The sequence below is a fragment of the Coregonus lavaretus genome (assembly GCF_964263955.1).
Source record: "Coregonus lavaretus genome assembly, chromosome: 22".
In the NCBI taxonomy this organism is placed as follows: domain Eukaryota; kingdom Metazoa; phylum Chordata; class Actinopteri; order Salmoniformes; family Salmonidae; genus Coregonus; species Coregonus lavaretus.
This window is the reverse complement of record NC_140009.1, coordinates 45,023,485-45,046,787: the sequence shown is the minus strand read 5'-3', so window position 1 is coordinate 45,046,787 and position 23,303 is coordinate 45,023,485. Positions and strand designations below refer to the sequence as shown.

Sequence of the window (23,303 nt, the reverse complement as noted above, 5' to 3'; positions counted from 1 at the left end):
GAAGGAAATTGATAAGAAGATTATGGGAGCTATACTGTAAGATTTCAGTGCAGCCTTTAATATTATTAACCATCACCTGTTGAGAAAATGTATGTGTTATGGCTTCTCAACCTCTGCCATATCGTGGATTCAGAGCTATCTATCTAAAAGAACTCAAAGGGCTTTCTTTAAATGGAAGCTTATCTAATGTGAAACATGTAAAGTGTGGTGTACCAAATGGCAGCACTCTAGGCCCTCCAGTCTTTTCACAAATGACCTGACACTTGCATTAAACAAAGCATGTGTCCATGTATACTGATGATTCAACCATATGCAACCACAGCTAACGAAGTCACTGAAACCCTTAAAGAGTTGCAGTCGGTTTTGGAATGGGGCGGCCAGTAATAAACTGGTCCTGAACATCTCTAAAACGAAAAGCATTGTATTTGGTACAATTCTTTCTCTACATTTTAGACCTCAGCTGAATCTGGTAATGAATGGTGTGGCTGTTGAACAAGTTGAGACTAAATGACTTGGTGTTACCTTAGATTGTAAACTGTCATGGTCAAAACATAAATTCAATGGTTGTAAAGATGGTCTGTCCGTAATAAAAAGATGATCTGCTTTTTTGGAATCCACACTCCACAAAGCAAGTCCTGCAGGCTCTAGTTTTATATTATCTTGATTATTTTCCAGTCATACGGTCAAATGCAACAAAGAAAGACCTAGTTAAGCTGCAGCTGGCCCAGAACAGAGCGGCACGTCTTGCTCTTCATTGTTATCAGAGGGCTAATATTAATACTATGCATGCCAGTCTCTTTTGGCTAAGAGTTGAGGAAAGACTGACTGCCTACAAGAAACATTCATCTGTTGGAAATTCTAATTGTTTGCATACTCAACTTATACACAGTACCGAAACACACACTTACCCCACCAGACATGCCACCAGGGGTCTTTTCACAGTCCCAAGGTCCAGAACAAATTCAAGGAAATGTACAGTATTATACAGAGCCATGAGTGCATGGAACTCCCTTCAATCTGATATAGCGCAAGTGAACAGCAAACTTGGTTTAAAAAAAACTAATAAAGCAACACCTCACGGCACAACGCCTCTCCCCTATGTGACTTACTTGTGTGTTTTGTTAGGTTCTGAACAAACAGAATAATAACTCACGGACAACTAGAAAAAGCTCAAAGTTTATTCACCCACTGGGTCAAACAGCTGCAAAGACAAAGCCATGATTACACAAGCACATATATTTATACCCTCCTTCTTGGCGGAGTCAACTCCTTGCACATCTAGACAGCCAATACATATGTTGCTAGTCAGGAACTGGTTCCTCTCACTGGTGTAGTCATGGCCCTGCCTCATGGTAGAACCTTCATGGGCATGGAAGTATACGTGTGTGTAATAGGACTGTTCCTTCTCACTTCATCTGACCTGACCTCGGGCCGAATTCCTCACTTCTTTTTAATCCACGGTTGTCCTACCTTATCAGTGACTGAAACCAGACTGTTGCCTTCTGACTCCCTCCTTAGGAGCCATGGTATTTAACAATGTTTGATAGAATGTAAATGTTCTGCACTCCCTCGTCTCAGTCAGTACACCTAGTTCTTATCCACCCCCCATTGACCCCAACATATACATTCCTTATGCAAGTACAGTAATCAATAAGTTCTAGTCTGGTAACATGAATAATTATATTTAAAGCTAGAATCCAACAGTAGGTACGGACATGTATGTAACTGATAGATGCACACACACACTCTACATGATGTTTTGAAATGTACAGTGCATTCAGAAAGTATTCAGATCCTTCCACATCTTGTTATGTTACAGGCATCTTCTAAAATTGATTAAATTAAATGTTTTCCTCATCAATTCTACACACAATGCACCATAATGACAAAGAAAAAAAACAGGTTTCTAGAAATGTTTGCAAATGTATTAAAAATAAAAAACAGAAATACCTTATTTACATAAGTATACAGACCCTTTGCTATGAGACTTGAAATTGAGCTCAGGTGCATCCTGTTTCAATTGATCATCCTTGAGATGTTTCTACAACTTGATTGAATTTACCACAGATTGGACATGATTTGGAACGGCACACACCTGTCTATATAAAGGTCCCACAATTGACAGCGCATGTCAGAGCAAAAACCAAGCCATGTGGTTGAATAAGTTGTCCGTAGAGCTCCGAGACAGGATTGTGTCGAGGCACAGATCTGGGGAAGGGTACCAAAAAAATGTCTGCAGCTTTGAAGGTCCCCAAGAACACAGTGGCCTCCATCATTCTTAAATGGAAGAAGTTTGGAACCACCAAACTCTTCCTAGAGCTGGCCGCCCGGCCAAACTGAGCAATCGGGGGAGAAGGGCCTTGGTCAGGGGAGGTGACCAAGAACCTGATGGTCACTCTGACAGAGCTCCGGAGTTCCTCTGTGGAGATGGGAGAACCTTCCAGAAGGACAACCATCTCTGCAGCACTCCACCAATCAGGTCTTTATGGTAGAGCGGCCAGACGGAAGCCACTCCTCAGTAAAAGGAAAATGACAGTCCACTTGGAGTTTGCCAAAAGGCACCTAAAGGACTCTGACCATGAGAAACAAGTCTCTCTGGTCTGATGAAACCAATATTTAACTTTTTGGCCTGAATGCCAAGCGTCAAGTCTGGAGGAAACCTGGCATCATCCCTACGGTGAAGCATGGTGGTGGCAGCATCATGCTGTGGGGATGTTTTTTAGCGGCAGGGACTGGGAGACTTGTCAGGATTGAGTGAAAGATGAATGGAGCAAAGTACAGAGAGATCCTAGATGAAAGCGCTCTGGAGCAGGTTCAGGATCTCAGACTGGGGCGAAGGCTCACCTTCCAACAGGATAACGACCCTAAGCACACAGCCAAGACAACGCAGGAATGGCTTCGGGACAAGTCTCTGAATGTCCTTGAGAGGCCCAGCCAGAGCCCAGACTTGAACCCGATCTAATATCTCTGGAGAGACCTGAAAATAGCTGTGCAGCGACTCTCCGCATCCAACCTAACAGAGCTTGAGAGGATCTGCAGAGAAGATTGGGAGAAACTCCCTAAATACAGGTGTGCCAAGCTTGTAGCGTCATACCCAAGAAGACTCGAGGCTGTAGTCGCTGCCGAAGGTGCTTCACAAAGTACTGAGTAAATGGTCTGAATATTTCTGTAAATGTGATATTTCAGTTTGTTATTTTTAATAAATTAGCAAAAATATATAAAAACCTGTTTTTGCTTTGTCATTAGGGGGTATTGTGTGTAGATTGATGAGGGGGAAAAAACTATTTAAATCAATTTTAGAATAAGGCTGTAACGTAACAAAATGTGGAAAAAAATCAAGGGGTCTGAATACTTCCTGAATGCACTGTATGTAAATGGTAAAGTCGTCTGTTGACATGCTCAGGAAAGTGATACCACAACTTAAGCCTTCTACATGCCTTCTCGATCCTATCCCCATCACCTTCTTCAAAACAGTTTTTAATAGCATATTTGAAGAATTGCAAGCTATTGTTAATCACTCCCTGCTCACAGGCACTTTCCCCACTGCATTAAAAACTGCTATGGTGAAACCCCTTATGAAGAAAAGTAAAATGTAGATTCTTCAGCTCTTTGCAAGTTTCGGCCAATATCCAACCTTCCCTTCTTAAGCAAAACGCTGGAGAAATTGTTTTTCAAACAGCTAAGTGATTTAAGTGCCAACTGTTTTGAAATAAATTCCAATCTGGTTTTCGTGCCCACCACAGCACAGAGACAGCCGTAGTTAAAGTGGTAAATGACCTTAGAGCCAACACAGACGCCAAAAGCTCTCTGTCCTAACTCTTGGATTTAAGCGCTGCATTCGACACTATTGACCATGATGTCCTTCTGGACAGACTGGAGAGGTTTAGGACCTATTTAACCGGTCAAGAGTTTTTCCACCCTTGGTGTACATAACTCAGAGAAAATAGATATCACGTGGCATTCCACATGGTTCGATTTTGGGTCCGGTACTGTTCAGTATGTTACCCATTGGCAGCATTATCAGAAAGCACGGCATTGATTTTCACTGCTACGCATACGATACAAAACTTTGCATTTCTGTGTCACCAGAGGATTTGAACTCCATAGATAAATTAGACTGTATTAGTGATTTAAATACTTGGATGGCTCACAACTTCCTCCAGCTCAATCAAGACAAGACCGAGGTACTCATTATTGGAGCAAAAGAACAGAGAATCTTAGGGAGAGAGAGAGCGCGCGAGAGTGAGGAATCTTTACACGAGAAATGTGACCAAAATAGCTTTTTAGCACCTGAGGAACATTGCCAAGGTGCGGCCATTTCTATCTCAGGTTGAAAGAGACTCATCCATGCTTTTATTAAAATCAGGCTTGACTACTGTAATGCTCTCCTGTCTGGTCTACCCAAAAAAGCCATTGGTCAACAGCAAAACATACAGAATGGTGCAGCACGGGTACTGACCAAAACCAGACAGAGCACACATTACACCGGTTTTAAGGTCTCTGCACTGGCTGCCTTTTGAGTTTTATAATTTATTTTCAGATAATTGGTTTTTAAATCAATCCTTGATTGTGCACCCCAATAGATTTGTATTATTAGGGATCCCCATTAGCTGCTGCCAGGGCAGCAGCTACTCTTCCTGGGGTCCAAACACATTAAGGCACTTAAATTAAATAAAAAACAAGAAGTCTAACAAAACAGCCCCCCCCCCCCCCAATCTTTTTATCATCAATTTCTCTCAGCCAATTACCTGTCATTTGTGTAAGTGCTGTGCTTTGTTGAATGTCCTTCTCTATAAGCGTGCTGAAAGTCTGTTGTCAATTATTTTACTGTAAAATAGCATTGTATCTGGTCAAACTATTTTTTCCAGAAGCTTACTAAGGGTTGGTAACAGGTGGATTGGTCGGCTATTTGAGCCAGTAAAAGTGGCTTTACTATTCTTGGGTAGCGGAATTACTTTTGCTTCCCTCCAGGCATGAGGGCACATACTTTCTAGTAGGCTTAAATTGAAGATATGGCAAATAGGAGTGGCAATATCGTCCGCCATTATCCTCAGTAATTTTCCGTTCAGGTTGTCAGACCCCAGTGGCTTGTCATTGTTGATAGACAATTTTTTCACCTCTTCCACACTCACTTTATGGAATTCAAAAGTACAATGTTTGCCTTTCATAATTTGGTCAGATATACTTAGATGTGTAGTGTCAGCGTGTGTCATGCCTAAATTTGCTAATCTTGCTAATGAAAAAAGTATTAAAGTAGTTAGCAATATCAGTGGGTTTTGTGATGGATGAGCCATCTGATTCAATGAATGATGGAGCAGTGTTTGAATTTTTTCCCAAAATGTCATTTAAGGTGCTCCAAAGCTTTTTACTATCATTCGTATATGATTTCTTTTTGTTTCATAGTATAGTTTATTTTTTATTTAGTTTCGTCACATTATTTCTCAATTTGCAGTACGTTTGCCAATCGGTTGTGCTGCCAGACTTACTTGCCATATCTTTTGCCTCATCCTTCTCAATCATACCATTTTTCAATTCATCATCAATCCAAGGGGTTTTAACAGTCATTTTCTTAAATGGGTGCATGCTTATTAGTAACTGGAATAAGCAATTTCATAAAATGTGTCAAGCGCAGCATCTGGTTGCTCCTCATTACACACCAGCAAATATTCTTTACATCATCAACATAAGAATCACTACAAAACATTGCAGACATGAGTTATGTACCCTCAGATCCTCTGGCACTGGCCTTTTAACTATCCAAAGCCTAGGACCAAGAGGCATGGAGAGGCAGCCTTACTAAGCCCCCAGCCTCTGGAATAGCCTGCCAGAGAACATGAGGGGGGGGGGGGGGGGGGGGGGGCTGGACGCTGGGCCACTAGGGAGGCCCTGAAGCACTGAAATTTGTCTCGGATATGCGGTGCCAGTGGAGATGCATGTTTTTTGTAAATCCATAGAAATTGTGATGAGCATTCCACAACGTTTATACAATCCATCGTTATCAAAGCCATGCTTAATCCGTAAAAGAGCAAGGAAATGTATGCAGTGCGACAAAAAATACAGATTAAAAAAACAAAAAATTTCAAACATTGTAACACATTACTCTCGAGCGGCTGCCTGGAAGCGCCAACCTTTCCTCGAGAGAGGAGGTGGACGTTTATCCCTCGCACTCTTTCTGTATGATTGGCAATAGCTTTATCTTTCCTTCTGAGTCTCCATATTGCTTCCACCTCCTACCAAATCCACTCAGAACTGAATGGCTTGGCACTATAGGGGCTAAGGGTCGGTTTTGAAACGACCGATCCGAGTTGCTCACCTCTTTTCACAGGAGGCGGTGTCAATGTCCATGCTCTGAGATCTGGACAGACTCTGGGACTGGGTCTCCAGGCTGTTGGAGGGAGAGCTGGAGAGGGAGCTCACGCCCTCGCTGCTCTGACTGCAGTACGCCACACCTGGAACAGGTACGACAAGAAAAAATACAAATAAGCAAGGGCTACAGGTACGACAGGAAGAAAATAAGCAATGGCAACAGAAGAAGAAAAAATATACTTTCCCAAATGGCCTACTACTTTAGGTCATGGTCAAAAGTAGTACACTACATTGCATTAAGAAAGTATTCAGACCCATTCACTTTTTCCACATTTTGTTACGTTACAGCCTTGTTCTAAAATGGATTCAATGTTTTTTATTTTTCTTCAATCTACACACAATACCCCATAATGACAAAGCAAAAACAGGTCTAGAAATGTTTGCAAATTTATTAAAAATAAAAAACGGAAATATCACATTTACGTAAGTATTCAGACCCTTTACTCAGTACTTTGTTGAAGCACCTTTGGCAGCGATTACAGCCTCGAGTCTTCTTGGGTATGACCCTACAAGCTTGGCACACCTGTATTTGGGGAGTTTCTCCCATTCTTCTTTGCAGATCCTCTCAAGCTCTGTCAGGTTGGATGGGGAGAGCTGGTCTCTCCAGAGAAGTCTTGGTGGATCCAAACTTCTTCCATTTAAGAATGATGGAGGCCACTGTGTTCTTGTGGACCTTGAACGCTTCAGAAATGTTTTGGTACCCTTCCCCAGATCTGTGCCTCGACACAATCCTGTCTCGGACCTCTACGGAAAATTCCATCGACCTCATGGCTTGGTTTTTGTTCTGACATGCACTGTCAACTGTGGGACCTTATATAGACAGTTGTGTCCCTTTCCAAATCATGTCCAATCAATCGAATTTACCACAGGTGAACTCCAATCAAGTTGTAGAAACATCAAGGATGATCAATGGAAACAGGATGCACCAGAGCTCAATTTCAAGTCTCATAGCAAAGGGTCTGAATCCTTATGTAAATAAGGTATTTGTATTTAATTTATATTTTGATAAATTTCCAAACATTTCTAAAAAATTTAGGCTGTAACGTAACAAAATGTGGAAAAAGTCAAAGGGGTCTGAATACTATGCGAATGTACTGTAGGCAACCAGAGGTGATTGAACACACAGCTGGGTAAGTCTTTGTGAATTGGAAAGCCTGTCTACTCGACAGTCAAGGACAAAGCTGATTAAGGCCCATATCCGATGGCTAATGAAAGGGCAGGAATAACCACCTGACTACAGAAACCCTGTCATAATATGGACCGTGTTTAGCAGGGCATAATGTAGACAAATAGAAATACATTGTGTAGAACAGACATGCCCCTGTGACATGTAGAATAGTGTGGCAGCTGGACCGCAATGGTGCGGACTGCCTCTATTGAAAATGAATGTCTTCTGTCCTACCGGAAAGATGTATAATATATAGAACATAATAATATATCTATAAATAATACGTATATAATATACAATAATAATATGCCATTTAGCAGACGCTATTATCCAAAGCAACTCACAGTCATGCATGCATACATTTTACGTATGGGTGGTCCCGGGAAACAAACCCATTAACCTGACGTTACAAGCACCATGCTCTACCAACAGAGCTAAATAGTACATGGGGTGTTATTGTTAAAGCATGATGCTAATTCGGATCTGTCAGTCAATCATAAAAGGTAGCTAACAGGACAAACAACAGGGGTGAGATTGTATTAATCCATAGTGTAAGTTCTGGAAAACTGTATGCGTTTGTGAAAGCAGCATTCCTCAAACCGATGCAACAATGGCTGCAACAATATGATGCCGCTGCGGTTTCTGATGACAACAGCATTCAGTATCACTGCCTTTAGCTTGTCAAATCCCAGGTCCATTTCAGAGTGCTTTCACTCATGGTCACCAAGGTAGTTTACAGTGCATCCAGAAAGTATTCATACCCCTTGACTTATTCCACATTTGTTTGTGTTACAGCCTGAATTCAAAATGGATTAAATAGATTTGTCTCCCCCATCGACACACACACACATAATACCCCATAATGAAAGATAGTTTTAGCAAATTTATTGAAAATGAAATACATATTTAATTTACATAAGTATTCACACCCCTGAGTCAAAAAGCAACTTTGGCAGCGATTACAGATTTCAGTCTTTCTGGGTAAGTCTAAGAGCTTTCCACACCTGGATATTGCAACTTTTGCCCATTATTATTTTCAAAATTCTTCAAGATCTTTTAAATTGGTTATTGATCATTGCTAGACAACCATTTTCAGGTCTTGCCATAGATTTTCTAAGTAGATTTAAGTCAAAACTGTAACTCTGCCACTCCGGAACATTCAGTCTTCTTGGTAAGCAACTCCAGTATAGATTTGGCCTTGTTTTGTAGGTTATTATCCTGCTGAAAGGTGAATTCATCTCCCAGTGTCTGGTGGAAAGCAGACTGAACCAGGTTTTCCTCTAGGATATATTCTAAAATGGATACAAGTATTTATTTATTTTATCAATATACACACACAATACCCCATAATTACAAAGTGAAAACAGTTTTTTTTAAATGTTAGCAAATTTATTATTTAAAAAAAAACAACAGAAATACCTTATTTACATAAGTATTCAGACCTTTTGCTATGAGACTCGAAATTGAGCTCAGCTGCATCCTGTTTCCATTGATCATCCTTGAGATGTTTCTACAACTTCATTGGAGTCCACCTGTGGTAAATTCAATTGATTGGACATGATTTTAAAAACAGGCACACACCTGTCTATATAATGTCCCACAGTTGACAGTGCATGTCAGAGCAAAAACCAAGCCATGAGGTCGAAGGAATTGTCCGTAGAGCTCTGAGACAGGACTGTGTCGAGGCACAGATCTGGGGAAGGGTACCAAAACTCAAGGAGAATCAAGGCTGTAATCGCTGCCAAAAGTGCTTCAATAAGTACTGAGTAAAGGTTCTGAATACTTTTCTAAATGTCATATTATTAAGGCTGTAACGTAACAAAATGTTGAAAAAGTCAAGGTCAGTACTTTCCGAAAGGACTGTATGCTTGAATATATGGAGAGTGGTACTCAGTAATGTATTGTATTTGATTTGCCCCAAACATATCACTTTGTATTCAGGACAAAAAGTGAACTGCTTTGCCACATTTCTTGCAGTATTACTTTAGTGCCTTGTTGCAAACAGGATGCATGTTTTGTAATATTTGTATTCTGTACCGGCTTCCTTCTTTTCACTCTGTCAATTAGGTTAGTATTGTGGAGTAACTACAATGTTGTTGAGCCATCCTCAGTTCTCCTATCACAGCCATTGAACTCTTTAACTGTTTTAAAGTCATCATTGGACTCATGGTGAAATCCTTGAGCGGTTTCCTTTCTCTCTGCCAACTTTTTAGTTAGGAAAGACGTCTATCTTTGCAGTGATTGGGTGTATTGATACACCATCCAAAGTGTAATTAATAACTTCTCCCTGCTCAAAAGGGATATTCAATATCTTTTTTTTACCCATCTACCAAAAGGTGCCCTTCTTTGCGAGGCATTAGAAAACCTCCCTGGTCTTTGCAGTTAGATTTGTTTTTTAAATTCACTGCTCGACTGAGGGACCTTACAGATGTGTATGTGTGGGGCACAGAGATGAGGTAGTCATTAAAAATATCATGTTAAAAACACTTTTTTTTACTCCTGAACATATTTAGAATTGCCATAAAGGGGTTGAATCCTTCTTGATTCAAGACATTTGAGCTTTTCATTTTTTATGAATTTGTAAAAGATTCCAAAAACATATTTCCACTTTGACATTATGGGATATTGTGTGTAAAATCTCAATTTAATCAATTTTAAAGTCAGGCTGTAAGACAAAATGTGGAAAAAGTCAAGGGGTGTGAATCCTTTCTGAAGGCACTGTATATCTCCCATGGACTTCAGAGCCAAATCCTAGGAAAGGCCATCTAGCTAGGCCGTCATTGTAAATAAGAATTTGTTCTTAACTGACTTGCCTAGTTAAAAAAGGTTAAATAAATACAAAATAACTGCAAATGAATGAAATGTTCAAAAATATGCCCACAATCTGGGAATAGCCTATGAAATGCCATACTGCTTTCAACTGACTTCTACGAACCGGAACCGCTGGCTGAGAATGTTATCACTCATCCATGTGCCCTTAGCTGAACTTAGGCCAAGACGAGTGCACGCATGGCACAGTGACTGTGTACTTTCCTGGTAAAGGGCACGATGGTAGGTCCGGGAGACTTTGTTTTGCTTTGAGACCAAGTTTGTTCATGGTGATTCCACAGCTGGTTGCTATTAGTTCGAGGCTACCAGGTTTTCCCAACTAGTCAAGGTCAACTTACTAACAAATAAGCGTACCTCAACATAGAATTAGGCCTATTTTGATACTTTGCATCTGCTCAAAGCAAGAGTCCTGGAACTACTTAAAACCAGATTGCCTATCAAAGTTACTGAACTTTGTCTCTTTTCAGCCCGACTGAGTGGAAAGTAGTGTACCGAGTAGTATCGTGATACCACGAGGGGGAAAATCAGTGGCCTAGCGTCATGTTCGCCACGTCCCCTTGTTCCATTTTCTAAACATTCTGCGCATGTGCTACGCAAAAACCTTCTACTCAATACAACACATTGAATTTAACTTCACACTGTTCACTAGGGCTGTGGCGGTCTTGGAATTTGACGTTACGGTAATTTGCCAGGCCAATTTACCTGGGTGTGGGGGGATTGCCACATATCAGGCTCAAAAGAAACACGTGGCTTTTCTCTGTAACTTCACTAATACCATTACACTACATTATCAGTAGCATTTCATTATTATTATTCAAGTTATTACCTTAAATATAAGTCTAGTATGCAAATTAAGAAATGTCAGATTAAATAGGAATTCCGAAAAAAATACAGATTTCAATTTTGATGCACTAAACCATTCACACCAAGTCAGATTAGTTTTTCCCTCCACTTTTCCGAACCATTCGTATAACACCACCTACGGTGCTGCGGTCATTCTCTGTGGCAATATGTTGTTCAAAGTGGCTAGAAAGGACCCAGTAATGAAAGAAAATTCATATACCACTGGAAAAATAATATGCTACTGAAAATATTACAATATAGGCTATGCAACCTATAGGGTGAATCATGAAAGGAGTTTGGCTTGGTTTCATTCAGCTGCACCCCATTTAATGAGGGAGCCAGGAAATGCAAAACTGGCACCTGTCATCATTCACTGCACACATGCAACAAGACCTTTTATTTTATTTTTTTCTATCTGATTAAAGAGTCCAGACAAGCTAAGCCTATTTTAGGAAAAAAAAAAAATTTAAATAATATTTTTTTTTTTTAAAAGACAGGTAAGTCATACTGAGACTAGGGTCTCTTTTACAGATGAGACCTGCATAACTACATTACAAAACACTAAGAAAAACAGACATTTATCAACAGAGGTCTCCGACCATTACTCTGAGCTGACCAAGGGGGACCAGAACATCGAATTTCAGAGAGCTCTGTAAGTTGTTCTACATAAAGGGCACACAAAAACTAAAAGCAGCTTTACCCAACTCTGTGGAGACAAGGGGCCACCAGTGTTATCCAAGCCTGAGACGGGGTTTGGTAATTTTAAGTCTAAATTGATAGATGCATAGGAAGTGTCTGCTTGAGTGCTTTGTATACAAGAAAATGCTGCCCTCTCCTTACATCGCAACCCACTTTTTGAACCAAAGCACAATGGTGAGTTCTATAACCATCATCAGTAATAAACCTAAGGGCACAATGGAAAACAGCATATACTGGTTAAAGTGTAGATACAGCTGCATGCATATAGACAATATCCCCGTAATCTAAAATATAAAGAAAAATGGCCTGGACAATTTCCTTCCTATTAACAAGTCAGACACGCTTTGTTTCTGTAAAAGAAACCAACCCTGAATTTCCACTTCTTCACCAGCTCAGTGCCAAGTTTTTTTATATATTTGTTTTTATAAAACGGCAGTTTGTCATCAAGCCAGATACCAAGATATTTGTAGGAAGGAAGTCGCTCAATTTGGGTACCGTATAAACTAGTCATTACAAATTAATTTAAATCTGGGTTATTGGACATTCAGCACTAACATTAGATCCAACAGTGACCTCCGCGTGCTTGAAAATCAGACTTCAAATATGAAAAGGCTTGGCCAACCGATGGCGCAATGGAATACAACACCATCATCTGCATACAAATTAATATATACAGTTGAAGTCGGAAGTTTACATACACTTAGGTTGGAATCATTAAAACTCATTTTTCAACCGCTCCACTAATTTCTTGTTAACAAACTATAGTTTTGGCAAGTTGGTTAGGACATCTACTTTGTGCATGACAAGTAATTTTTCCAACAATTGTTTACAGACAGATTATTTAATTTATAATTCACTGTATCACAATTCCAGTGGGTCAGAAGTTGACATACACTAAATTGACGGTGCCTTAAACAGCTTGGAAAATTCCAGGAAATGCTGTCATGGCTTTAGAAGCTTCTGATAGGCTAATTTACATAATCTGAGTCAATTGGAGGTGTACCTGTGGATGTATTTCAAGGCCTACCTTCAAACTCAGTGCCTCTTTGCTTGACATCATGGGAAAATTAAAAGAAATCAGCAAAGACCTCAGAAAAAAAATGGTAGACCTCCACAAGTCTGGTTCATCCTTGGGAGCAGTTTCCAAACACCAGAAGGTACCACGTTCATCTGTACAAACAATAGTACGCAAGTATAAACACCTTGGGACCACGCAGCCATCATACCGCTCAGGAAAGAGATGCGTTCTGTCTCCTAGAGATGAACGTACTTTGATGTGAAAAGCCTAATCAATCCCAGAACAACAGCAAAGGACCTTGTGAAGATGCTGGAGGAAACAGGTACAAAAGTATCTATATCCACAGTAAAACAAGCCCTATAGCGACATAACCTGAAAGGCCACTCAGCAAGGAAGAAGCCACTGCTCCAAAACCGCCATAAACAAGCCAGACTACGGTTTGCAACTGCACATGGGGACAAAGATCGTACATTTTGGAGAAAAATGAACTGTTTGGCCATAATGACCATCGTTACGTTTGGAGAAAAAGGGGGTGGCTTGCAAGCCGAAGAACACCATCCCAACCATGAAGCACGGGGGTGGCAGCATCATGCTGTGGGGGTGCTTTGCTGCAGGAGGGACTGGTGCACTTCACAAAATAGATGGCATCATGAGGAAGGAAAATTATGTGGATATATTGAAGCAACATCTCAAGACATCAGTCAGGAAGTTAAAGCTTGGTCGCAAATGGGTCTTCCAAATGGACAATGACCCCAAGCATACTTCCAAAGTTGTGCCAAAATGGCTTTAGGACAACAAAGTCAAGGTATTGGAGTGGCCATCACAAAGCCCTGACCTCAATCCAGAACTGAAAAAAGTATGTGCGAGGATTAAATGTCAGGAATTGTGAAAAACTGAGTTAAAAATGTATTTGGCTAAGGTCTATGTATACTTCCAACTTCAACTGTATATTTTCTTTTACAGCATTACCAATGTTATTTACATAGATTGTAAACAGTAGTGGGCCGAATATCAAACCTTTGGGCACCCCTTTATGTAACTCAAGGGACTCAGATTTGACCCCATCTACCTTGATGGCCTGAGTTCAGTCATTGAGATAATTATGAAACCATCAGCACCCAACCCTATTGAGGACAGCTTATTCAACAGAATAACATGGTCTACAGTATCAAAAGCTTTTGACAAGTCTACATACATGGCAGCACAATTCTATCATCTAAGGCATTTGCAATATAATTTCAAACAAGCGTAACCATTGTGAAATGGCTAGCTAGTTAGCGGTGCGCGCTATTAGCGTTTCAATCTGTGACATCACTTGCTCTGAGACCATGAAGTAGTTGTTTCCCTTGCTCTGCAAGGGCTGCGGATTTATAGAGCAATAGGTAACAATGCTTTGAGGGTGACTGTTGTCGATGTGTGCAGAGGGTCCCTGGTTCAAGCCCAGGTTGGGGCGAGGAGAGGGACAGAAGCAAGACTGTTACACTGTAGTGGTGCTATGTTTAGGTCTGAATCCAGATTGATTAACATTAAGAATACCACTTACATATAGAAAATAACGTAGCTGTTTGTTGACCAATGATTCTAGTATTTTCACAAGACAAGGGAGCCTGGAAATGGGTCAATAATTATCAAAATCACTACTATACCCGCCCTTATAGAATGGTTGCACAAAAGCTGCTTTCCACACTTTTGGAATATTTCCAGAAACTAAAGTAAAATAAAAATGGTGTTACTGAAGCAGCAATGAGGGGCGCTAAATACTTAAGCAAAGACGAGTCCAAATTGTCAGACCCTAACGACTTCTTGGTGTCAATAGATAATAAGTCAGCAAGAACTTCTGTTTCTGTCAGTTGCCAAAAAAAACATGACTACCATTTCCCAAGTCATATGAGGTTGACTGATCATACAGCGAGGCAACTGGAGGCTGTATGTGGGAAGAACAGTCATCTGACTAGCCAAGACCAGTACGACCACAAATCTTAACTTTTTCAATATTGACACTGGAGCCGTAAACGACTTGCTTAGGCAGGGGAATTACCCCGCTTTAGTGAAGTAACGGTTTTCCAGAATTTAGAAGGATCACTAACAGAGTCTGTCATAGCGCTAAGGAAGTAGTTTGATTTGGCCTGTTTAACCAAGGCAGTGCACCTATTTCTCAATTGCCTAAATAGCTTGCAAATACACCACTAGCCAAATACTTATGGGGACGGTTAATCAGGGTAAGGTCAATCAATGAGGAGTTAGTTAGGTTTTTTACATTAATCAGAGTGGGCTTCGTTATCAGCTGAGTCAAGTGGAACTCAAGACAGATATTCTTAAACTGATCTGAAGCATGTGAAAGCCAGTCAAGATTTAGATCTAACACAACCAGTTCAGATACCAGAAAGAGGCGGGGTCAGTAGACTGCAGCAATAAATATGCATATTTTGGCTGATGGCCACTTTTATAACCAACAGCTCACACATTTTGGGGACAGGTGATAAGAGAGTATGATGACATAAGATCTTAAATAAATTGCCACCACTCTCCCTTTATTTTGTCTATCACATCCATAATCTAATTATTCAGCCAGGTCTCTGAGATAACCAGAACGTCTGGCCTAGTGTCATGCACCCAGAAAGTCCAGTTTAGACATCAGCCTTTGCACATTTATATGTAACAGTCCAAGCCCTCTGCGAGATTTGAAAACAGCAGGAAGATCAAATGGAATGGATGAGCTAGCCACAATAGGCTTCCTGATTGGATTCTAAGTTGCAGCACTAATAGTTGAATTCAGATAAATGTGCACAAGATCACTATTGACAATACCCCTGTGCTTATGAGCACATGTAGCACAACGATAGCTTGATATAAAACTATTAATAGCATAAGTGGAGCTAACAGTGGAAATTAAATTAACAGGCACATAATTACTATTTACAATACCCTATCAACATTGGAAGCTGTGGATGAATGATATCACTGTGATTTAATTGGAGTAAATACCTTTGAGGAGCTTGATTTGATCAGTCAATGCCTCAGCGTTGCCTTGTAGTGTTTGGACAGGATCCAGGCACCCAATTGATTAGGGTGGATCCCATCCTCCTTATACAGCATCCTCTGCTTTCAAAAAGGTGTCAAAATTGTCTACAAAAGTTACACCCAAGGAGCTGCAGTAGTCACATAGCCAGTTGTGAAGTGCTAATAGCCTGCTAAAACTTTCACTACCTCGACCCAGCGAGGGCACAGGGCCAGAAATGACAGGACGGTTTTTGGTGTCCAGCAGAGACCCAATCAATTCATCAAAATCCTGTTTCAGCCATTCCGAGCTACCATTCCTAATGTCATTAAATCCCACAAGGACTACAACAGGATCAATCTCCGTGTGCTGACGTAAAACGGTGGGGAGCAGCCTAGTTATTTCCTGTACTTTAGCCCTGAGGTAGCACAGGGTTTTTGCTCCAGAAACCGAGACGTTTCTTAGCACAGAGCTACCTAAGACAACAGCCGGCGAGATGGAAGAGGAAATCCACCCATTCCTATGCATTGCATGATTCGGGAGACCTGTCGAGGAGTTGCGAGATGGAAGAGGAAATCCGCCCATTCCTATGCCTTGCATGATTTGGGAGAACCGTCGAGGACTTGCGGAATCTTGCATGCCCGCAACTCTTCGCACCCGGTTCGAGCCTCCCATAACCAACGAAGCCTCATTCACAGTAGAAGCCATCGGAGAGGGAGTCAGAACAGGGGACGAAGGTGCAGGTACCTCCGGATCCGATCTCGAAGCCCCCCAAGGATGAAGGCACCGGATGCTCCCTCCCTCCCTTCCTCACACTCTCTCTGTCTCCCTCAAACACACACTGCTCCCAACTTTTAAAATGTTAGGCACCAAACAGAATTGAAGGAGCACCAGAAAGAGAAATGTTTTATATATAGTTTACGCTTACATTAGGGAATCCTAACTTTGAAGCACATCTCATGAGTAGTAGACCCTTTTCCTTTCTTCCTGTGCCAATCAAATTTGCCTAGACTAGGCTTGGGATATTTGGAAATAGCCACGGGATGTTTTTTTCAATAACATTGAAACTATTTCTATGAGTTTTTTTGTTTGTTTTTTATATGTGAATATTGTAGCTACTTTTTAAGTAAATACCTGCAGTCAACTTGTGCAATATGTTAGGTGATAAAGAAGATTGTGTTCTTCATTTCAGCGGTCACATAATTGTTCATTATGAAGCTTACCAGTAGTCCCCAGGCATGTGGTGTTTGTTTACAAGCACACAACGACGAGAGACCGCAGCCTTGTGAGTCACTCACTGTCCAGGTATGGAATTCACAACTAAATGTTTGCCAGCTAGACATCTTATAACTAATAAGTTAACTGTCCAACATTTGCTAAATGCTGTGCATTTGGGTTGCGCATTTAGTAACTAGTTAGCTTCTTCCAAAACCAAGTTTCGATTGGTAACAGCAGAGAATCCCCTCCTGGATAAAGAGCTTTGCTGTCTAATATTTGCTTTGTACGTGCATCACACTGTGTAGCATTTTTTTTATTTACTTTTCTAACTTTATGTGCTGGGATGTCTGTCCTGCAAATACTTTAGGTCAGAGACTGTATAAAATGTTTGCAATGCGCTCGTTAGCATTCTCTATGGGATTTTACATGTACTTATTAGCATTGCTAACCTTTGGATTACAATAGCGTCCCTTGTGTTCAGTGCCGGTATTACCAAATATCCTGGTATGGCACGAGGTCGGTATGAATTATATAAAATGCGTGCAAATCACAATAGAAAGAAAGCGGTATCTCCGGTACTATGAGTAATTTTTTTAGCCGTTCAAGCTAGAGACAAGCTGTTTTTCCTGTAAACTGCAAGCATGCCTGTGCTCCATTTTCCTCCTCCGGCACTCAAAAGGCTGCGCGACAGCGAACTTGCAAAGTCTACTCAGACTGGTTTTAACAGGCAATGAAATGATACAATGCATCAACTTAGCTCGCTCTGTGCGCTGCTCCAATGTAACAAATGTACAAATCTAACAATAGAAGGCTCATCAGGGTCTGCATAACTGCTCGCCATCACGGCTAAATTGTATTTAGAAACTGATTTAGAAATATATGCACTGGAAGAGTGGACGGAGAGAAGCAGGTGAGTGAGGCATCGTAGGGGATGCGGCTGGTTGATTACAGCTGCCACATGAGATATGCGCATGAAAGTGAAGTGGATGTAATTGGACCGGCGCATACAAGAGACTAGTGGCTGTTGCTTAAATTCAAATGAATTTATAAACAAAACTGACTTTATAAACAGGCGCCATCAGGTTCTTTAGATCAGAAGGGCAGAAATTCAATAGTATCATATGAAATGGTACTACGGTGTTCATAAATGTTGGTATTATAAATATCATGATGTTTTGGTATTAGTTAGTGGAAAGTACACATTTGTATATAAGCATTTTCACTCAAAACAACACGGCTAAGAAGTGAAGTATTTTAGCGTAAGTGGTGCTTTTTACTAGCCAGTGATGTCTGTGAACTTGACCTATTTGCCTAATTATGGCCACCTGTGTTTTTGTTGTCTTTCTCTTCATGTAGAAGGCTGAGTCTGAAACACGTCCATGCAGGGCAAATAAAGGAATTTTATTGAAGTTTAGCCTCATGTGTGCTGTCCATTTCATTCACTATTTAGCCTCCATCAATGCCTTTACAGCAAGAAACAGCCAGCTAGCAATCTGACAAAACTTGTTTAGCTCCCAATGTAGGAGATTGTGTGAAACCAAAAGATTGAAGCTTTGCTGAATGTTTTTATCAATTGTAGTCATCTTTAAAAAGGGAAAGTGCGAGATTTTGGCAATTACTTGTTTTACTTACCCAGAGTCAGATGAACTCATGGATACCATTTTTATGTCTCTGCGAGCAGTTTGAAGGAACTTGTGTTAGTGCAATGACTAAGTCTATGGGAACAGCTACAGTGGGGGAAAAAAGTATTTAGTCAGCCACCAATTGTGCAAGTTCTCCCACTTAAAAAGATGAGAGAGGCCTGTAATTTTCATCATAGGTACACGTCAACTATGACAGACAAATTGAGGAAAAAATAAAATAAAAAATTTAATGAATTTATTTGCAAATTATGGTGGAAAATAAGTATTTGGTCACCTACAAACAAGCAAGATTTCTGGCTCTCACAGACCAGTAACTTCTTCTTTAAGAGGCTCCTCTGTCCTCCACTCGTTACCTGTATTAATGGCACCTGTTTTAACTTGTTATCAGTATAAAAGACACCTGTCCACAACCTCAAACAGTCACACTCCAAACTCCACTATGGCCAAGACCAAAGAGCTGTCAAAGGACACCAGAAACAAAATTGTAGACCTGCACCAGGCTGGGAAGACTGAATCTGCAATAGGTAAGCAGCTTGGTTTGAAGAAATCAACTGTGGGAGCAATTATTAGGAAATGGAAGACATACACTGATAATCTCCCTCGATCTGGGGCTCCAAGCAAAATCTCACCCCGTGGGGTCAAAATGATCACAAGAACGGTGAGCAAAAATCCCAGAACCACACGGGGGGACCTAGTGAATGACCTGCAGAGAGCTGGGACCAAAGTAACAAAGCCTACCATCAGTAACACACTACGCCGCCAGGGACTCAAATCCTGCAGTGCAAGACGTGTCCCCCTGCTTAAGCCAGTACATGTCCAGGCCCGTCTGAAGTTTGCTAGAGTGCATTTGGATGATCCAGAAGAGGATTGGGAGAATGTCATATGGTCAGATGAAACCAAAATAGAACTTTTTGGTAAAAACTCAACTCGTCGTGTTTGGAGGACAAAAAATGCTGAGATGCATCCAAAGAACACCATACCTACTGTGAAGCATGGGGGTGGAAACATCATGCTTTGGGGCTGTTTTTCTGCAAAGTGACCAGGACGACTGATCCGTGTAAAGGAAAGAATGAATGGGGCCATGTATCGTGAGATTTTGAGTGAAAACCTCCTTCCATCAGCAAAGGCATTGAAGATGAAACGTGGCTGGGTCTTTCAGCATGACAATGATCCCAAACACACCGCCCGGGCAACGAAGGAGTGGCCTAGCCAGTCTCCAGATCTCAACCCCATAGAAAATCTTTGGAGGGAGTTGAAAGTCCGTGTTGCCCAGCGACAGCACCAAAACATCACTGCTCTAGAGGAGATCTGCATGGAGGAATGGGCCAAAATACCAGCAACAGTGTGTGAAAACCTTGTGAAGAATACAGAAAACGTTTGACCTGTGTCATTGCCAACAAAGGGTATATAACAAAGTATTGAGAAACTTTTGTTATTGACCAAATACTTATTTTCCACCATAATTTGCAAATAAATTCATAAAAAATCCTACAATGTGATTTTCTGGAAAAAATTCTCATTTTGTCTGTCATAGTTGACGTGTACCTATGATGAAAATTACAGGCCTCTCATCTTTTTAAGTGGGAGAACTTGCACAATTGGTGGCTGACTGAATACTTTTTTTCCCCACTGTAGCTAGTTAGCAATGGCTCGCGAAACTACCTTCAACTTCCTTCAAGCTGCACACAGAGACATACAAATGGTATCCATGAGATCATGACAATTCTTTCTGGGGTTTTCCCTACGATCTGGAAAATGGCACAAGTCCTCCCTCACACAAAGGCGGAGATCCTTCCGACTTGGATAACTACCGTCCAATTTCCAAACCATCTTCTCTTGCCAAAATTTGAGTCCCTGGCCAACTCTCAGCTTAGAACTTTAACTTCTCATTCAATTCAGTTTCAGTGGCTACACTTGTCTTAGATGTGCTATATTGTTTAGACCATAAAAACCATTGTGCTGCCTTATTTATTGACCTGATGAAGACGTTTGATACAGTTGGCCTTACTTGGGCAAAGGTTGTCTGAAATGGGCCTAGATCAGGCATCTTGCAATTGGTTCAAACAGACATTTTCCTCAATATTATGAAAGGTGTGCCGCAGGGGTCGATTTTGGGCCCTGCTCTCTTCACTATTTATATCAATTATATTGGTCTCTGTTAAAACCTGTAACATTCATCTCTACATGGATTATAGTTATTTACTCCTGTGCTCCCTCAGTACAGCAGGCCATTCATGACCTTTAACATGGTATAGACTCAATTCAAAACTTGCTTACTGAGTTTAAATTAGTGATAAACGCTAATAAAACCAAATGTATGTTGTTCTCTAGCTCTCGTAATATTGACCCCGAGAACATGCATATTTGCACATTAAAGGGAGCCTAAATTGAGCAATATCCCCATTATAAATACTTGGGTATTTGGATTGACAATAAGCTCTTTTAAAACACACACTGAAAAACTGACAAAAAAGCAGATAATTAAGATTGGTTTCATTTATTGAAATAAATCCTGCCTCACTTTGGAAAGTAGAAGGAAGATTGTTCAAGAAACTCTTCTCCCAGTACTTCATTGTGGTGATATAATCTACATGCATGCGGCAGCCTCCATTTTAAAACCTTTAGACTCCATCTATCACTCAGCATTGCGTTTTATCACTGGGGACAATTTTTGTACACATCACTGCATTTTGTCTAGTTCTATTGGCTTGGAGTCTCTGACTACCAGAAGGGCCCAGCATTGGCTACTTTTTGTATATAAAGCGGGTCTTTTCAGACCCGCTCTCTGGACTGGCTGGTTCCAGAGGTCCCGCGGGTCTCCACTGAGCTGGGGAAAAATGCTTTGAGTTTTTATGCTCCCAGCTCGTGGAATAACCTTCAGGCCACCTTGAAGCTGGACTCACTGGTCTCCATGGGCAGTTTAGATCAATTTTGAGGGATATAATATGTAATAGTTCTGTTTGTTTTGAATAATCTTTAGTATTTATTGTATTGATGTTGTTATTTAGCTTTATGTTGAATTTAATTGTGTGTTCATGTTCACAGGGTTCCCTTGAGAATGAGACCATGGTCTCAACGGTGACCCCCCCAGTCTAAATAAAAGTTAAATAATACAAATAAATCGGACTCTGGGTAAGTAGAAAAAGGGCTTGATTGACAAAATCTCACACTATCCCTTTAAAAACGTACTCCGTCTAAAATGTGCTCATACCAGAGGCGCCCATAGGAGAGGTGGCGGGGGTGACACTCTGGACATTGAGTCCCAGTGCATGTGAGGCGGCTGGTGGAAGGGGCTGGGGTGTGCCCCCTGAGGTCCCAGGAAGGGGCCCAGGGGGGGTCTCTCTCTGTGGGGACGTCAGGGGAGTGCTGGGCTGGGATGTTTGTCCTCCTGCCAGTCTGGCCAGTCTCCTCCTGCGGATCTGCAATGAACAGAAGAATGCTAGTTAGTTAATGATGATCTACCGGTATAACAGACCAAATATGACAGATACTCACACTGATTTGATCATCATGGTTTACTTAGTATACGTTTAAAAAATGTGGATTAAATCATGATGTAACGTTAGCGTTAATGATAATGAATAGTTAGCCAGCTAGATTGAAATTAATAAGTTTTATGCTAATTTATCTTAACTAACGTTACCATTACAGCAAACAATAACATTAGCTAGTTATCAGCTAACTGGCTATAGCACCGGCTAGCAGGTAAAACAACAGTCTAGCCACCACTGATATTGACGATAACATTTATTTAGGTGTTGTTGGCATACAACATCTTTGGGAAGAATAAAATGGCATCTGGCTAGCTAAGGAACTGGTTAGATACCTAAACGGCACACGGCTAAACTAGCTTGATTGGGTTGAACAATGGTGGCCTGCTGTGTTAGCTACTGTTAGTTAATATGTTAGCTAGCTAGATTATGTGGGCTAACTAGCTAAATATCCTGTACTACGATGACATGACCCATTAATGGACTCAAGGTATCCAAACCCTTATTTTTATATTAAAGTCCATGTCATACGAAGATGCGTGTTGTTAGCTAACAACTAACGTTACATCTGCGGCTTTATGCGTAACGTTAGCTAACGTAACAGACTTGGCTAGTTAGCTAACTTTAGGCTTTGAAAAGGTAACGACATGGACTTGCACAGATAACCACGACCACAAGCAGTAACTGTAGTCGACACATATTGGATCAAACTAATAATAGTTTTAACAACATCTAGACGTTATCTTACCTCGTCGGCACTCAACTCCTCCATCGTTTTTCCTTTATTTTCAGCTAGCTTAAGCTTACTAATTGTGCCAGCCAGCTTGCTAGCTATCTGTTTAATATACACAAATGTGCATAGTCTAACTCGTAAAACAAATAGCAGTTTGTATTGATTGTCGTAAAGTTAAAGGGAAAAAAACAAAGAGTGTTTCCTCCAAAATGTGTGTTATCTATTCAAATTCTACGAAGAATGAAACAAACATAAAAGTATTATTCATCAAAACACGAAGGTGGCCATTTTTATCAT

General features: G+C 40.8%; 1 protein-coding gene across 3 annotated transcripts in view; it reads right to left on the bottom strand.

Annotated features, from left to right (window-relative positions):
* The window catches only part of LOC311150019 (ubiquitin conjugation factor E4 B-like), a 96,880-nt gene extending 73,577 nt beyond the window's left edge, over window positions 1-23,303 (bottom strand). For all 3 annotated transcript variants that reach the window (XM_084187259.1, XM_084187261.1, XM_084187260.1), the window contains exons 1-3: window positions 23,022-23,303; window positions 21,994-22,201; window positions 6,314-6,449 (exon numbers count right to left, since the gene is read on the bottom strand). In XM_084187259.1, the coding sequence (XP_084043385.1) occupies window positions 6,314-6,449; window positions 21,994-22,201; window positions 23,022-23,045 (368 nt within the window). In that variant the 5' untranslated portion in view covers window positions 23,046-23,303. The remainder of the gene's footprint in view (window positions 1-6,313; window positions 6,450-21,993; window positions 22,202-23,021) is intronic.